Here is a 3,555-nt window from a genome sequence, read left to right on the forward strand (position 1 = left end):
TGCAGACTAAATAATCATACACATAAAATAATGTATTTTTTAAAATCCTGGCTGAACACCTGGCTTGTGCTAATCCTTGTCCTGTGATGTTTAATCCTAAGAAGGGGCAGACATTAAAATAACACTAATCACGTAATAGATTATGCCTGTAGCCCCTGCCCCTGGGGTGCTAGGTCAGGTGGGTTACCCGGCTATACAGGGAAGTTCAGGTTGCTTACTCTGACCTACAAGGAAACGAAAACATAAAGAGAAGAAACTTAACAATGTCATAAAGGAAAGGGGCGGGGGTACTGTGAAATAGGAGCAGGAGGCATTTCTAATTAAAAGTTGCCAATGAGGGAAGGATAAAAGGAGAAACAGGCCATGCTAAGGCGGGAGGGAGGGTCTGTCTTTGAGGGAATACCGTGGCAGGTGTGCCAGCAAAACTGATCATCTCATCTGCCCAGTGGCCAGCTATGCTTTCTAGAGCCTGCCAGAGATGAAGGATGTAAGTCAGCTGGTCCTCACTGTTATAACCAGCTGTCCTTAGTGTCTTTATATCCAGAAATCCTGAACCTATTTCTTCCTTTTTGGGGGTAGGGGGTGGATATAATTTAGGGAACTAGTCATTGAAAACCATGATGCTGAGGAGTTACTGGGATGTCTCCAGAGGAGGTTTTTGCAGAAGATATGCTGGGTGTGGATACGGCTAAGGGTGGGGTGGGGTGGGGATGACTGGGACAACAACTAGCCACGGGCCATTGATGACAGTGTCTATTCTCTGCTGCCCTCCCAACTTTATCAGTAGGGGATCAGGCCAGCAGGCTGCTGCTGGAAATCCAGCTCTAACTGGAGGAAGGAGTTAAAAAAAAGTCCTGTTGAAGGCCAGAGGGACAGACCCGTGTTTATCCAGGAAAAGAAGTCAGACGTAGGCAGCAGAGGCCCCTGCCAGCTCCTCCCTGAAACCCTGGGCTAGGGGAGCAAGCTAGAAAGAAAGCTGGTCCCCTAGGGTTCTGCACTCCTTACAGCCAGAAGCTGCGATGGCCCACAGGTAAGGTCTACAATCTGAGCGCATTACTGAGCCAGACATGGGCTAGGAGTCCCTGGCAGACTATTGGCACTTCTCATTGTTCATGGTGATTCCATGCAGGGGTGCACCGGGCTCGCTGCAAAGAAGCCTTCCTGGGCCCGCACTGGGGGTGGCGGAGAATCAATAGTGCCTTTGTGCTCTAAGGTTTCCTAAGGAAAAAGAGTGGACAGTAGGAGGAACTGCCTAACTGCTCAGCTCCGCCTTACAGCCTCGCTCTGTGGCTGCGGCCTGGCTGAGAAGCTAAGGGTAAAGAGGAGGGGAGAGGGGGTCTGTGCCTCATCGAAAGAGGGGAATCTCCTTGGACTGACTGGCCCTGCATGTCTACTGGTCAGCAATCAGGTGTGTTCCCAGCTACCAGGACTAGACGTGAGTCCTTTTCAGGAGCAATTTTCGAAGGTGAACGTGATTTGGGGAGGAGACAAGAGTTAGGTGGGGCTTGTGCCCAAGGGTAAGTCAATTCAGAGAAGCTGACCCAACAGCCGCCTGCACAAGGAATGAACTTCCAGGGCCCTAGTCCAGACCCTAGGTGCAGGACAAGAAAGCCAGTCTACCTAGGGCTGTGGTGACATTATGGAACTAGAGTATATATGAGCAGAATTAATATCTGGGTCTGTAATTGTGACTACAAACCTTTGGGTTATACGGGTGTTACTCCAACCCTGAAGTGGGTGGGACATCCTTAGCAATAGGAAGACTAAATACTTGGCCATACAAGGCCTCCTTCTGAAAAGCTTTTTAAGATTATTTCTAAGATGTATTTTATGTGTATGTTTTGCCTGTGTGTGTGTGTGTGTGTGTGTGTGTGTGTGTGTGCGCGCGCGCGCGCGCGCACCACATGCATGACTGGTGCCTGCAGAGGTCAGAAGAGGGCGTTGGATCTCTTGGAACTGGAGTTGTGGATGAGTGTGAATTACCATGGGGAGTGCTGGGAGCCATAGCTTCTGCAGGACCAACAAGTGCTCTTAACCATTAAGCCATTCCCAGACTCTGAAAAAACCTTCTGTCTGGTCCATACTCCATTTCTCCAGTTTCCAGACTTCACCCATTCTTTAACCTGCTTATATATACCAGCCTCGTGCCCCATGAGCGTGGGGGCAAGACATCGGAGGCAGCCAGCCAATTGTTTGCTCTGGGCAGCAGCCTCGATTAGCATCCTCTTCTGTTCTCTCAGCGCACCTCGGGCCAGAGCCCCCAACCGGGAGGCTGGACTTGGAACTTCTCCGCCTCGGTGTTCCTTTACTCCCACCCACTGCATGTGGCTCTTGGAAAAAGCCGGTTATAGGGTGCGGACCGCAGAGGCCCGGGCGCTGCAGGCGCACCCCAATCTGGTTCCCAAGCGCCAAGCCTCGGGCTCGCCCTCGCGCTGCAACCCTAACGTCCTCACCCCCGACCGCATCCCGCAGTTCTTCATACCGCCTCGGCTCCGGGACCCAAGAGGCGCCGAGGCCAGGGTGGACCGCAACCCGGGCGGCCGGAACCTCCCGGTGACCTGCTCGCTGCCGCACCTGGCTGGCCGCGAGGGCTGGGCCTTCCTGCCCGAGAGCCCGCACACGCGCCGCCGCGAGTCCTTGTTCCACGGGCCGCGCGGCCTGGCCGCAGGCCTGGCCCCGGCGCAGTCACGGCTGCACGTCTCGGCCCCCGACCTCCGCCTCTGCCGGGCCCCAGACAGCGACACGGCCTCGTCGCCGGACTCCTCGCCCTGCGGCTCCCCGCGCACGCCCAGGCCGCAGTCCCTGTCCCCCGACGAGGCCAGCTCGGCGGACACTAGTCCGTACGCGCCGCGCCGCGCGCCGCCGCTCTTCCACCTGGACTTCCTCTGCTGCCAGCTGCGGCCGGCCAAGGACAGCGTGCTGCGCCTGGGGCCCCGCGGCGGGCAGCTGCGCCTGTCCACCGAGTACCAGGCGGGGCCCGGGCGGCTGCGGCTGCGCCTGGTGAGCGCCGAGGGGCTGCCTCGGCCGCGGACCCGCCCCGGGAGCGGCGGCGGCGGCTGCTGCGTGGTGCTGCGGCTGCAGCCGCGCGTCAGGCCGGGAGCTCAGCGGAGCCGGGTGGTCCAGGGCAGCTGCAACCCTATCTTCAACGAAGACTTCTTCTTCGAGGGGCTGCGCCCGCCGGATCTGGCCGCCCGCAGTCTGAGGGCCAAGGTGCTGGACAGGGGCGCGGGGCTGCGCAGGGACGTGCTGCTGGGGGAATGTGAGACGCCCCTCATCGCCCTGCTGCCCCCACTGGCTGGAGGTCTAGGCCCTGGGTCCTCCCTGGCACCTACTCATCTCAGCCTGTAGACTGACACCACTGGGTCTGCAGACTTCATCCTTGCCACCTGCCCAGCATGTATTTATTTTTGTTAATAAAACATCAGTTTGTCTCTAGCTGCACGCTTTCCCATGGGCACCAAAAACTCTAGGCTCTGCAGCAAGTCTTTTCCACCCAGTCCTGGGCAGGAGCAGCCCTTCCTTAAGCAGTGCTTGAGACCAGGAACCCCCGGAACA

At 57.2% G+C, this 3,555-nt stretch overlaps 1 protein-coding gene across 1 annotated transcript; it reads left to right on the top strand.

The window, feature by feature from the left end:
* The first annotated feature begins 2,322 nt into the window (after nt 1-2,322).
* Nucleotides 2,323-3,348, top strand: C2cd4d (C2 calcium dependent domain containing 4D). The gene has a single exon (XM_021195363.1). It carries the CDS (start codon nt 2,323-2,325, stop codon nt 3,346-3,348), a length of 1,026 nt encoding a protein of 341 aa, XP_021051022.1.
* The last annotated feature ends 207 nt before the right edge of the window (nt 3,349-3,555 follow it).

The sequence above is a fragment of the Mus pahari genome, chromosome 4, assembly GCF_900095145.1.
Source record: "Mus pahari chromosome 4, PAHARI_EIJ_v1.1, whole genome shotgun sequence".
Lineage (NCBI taxonomy): Eukaryota > Metazoa > Chordata > Mammalia > Rodentia > Muridae > Mus > Mus pahari.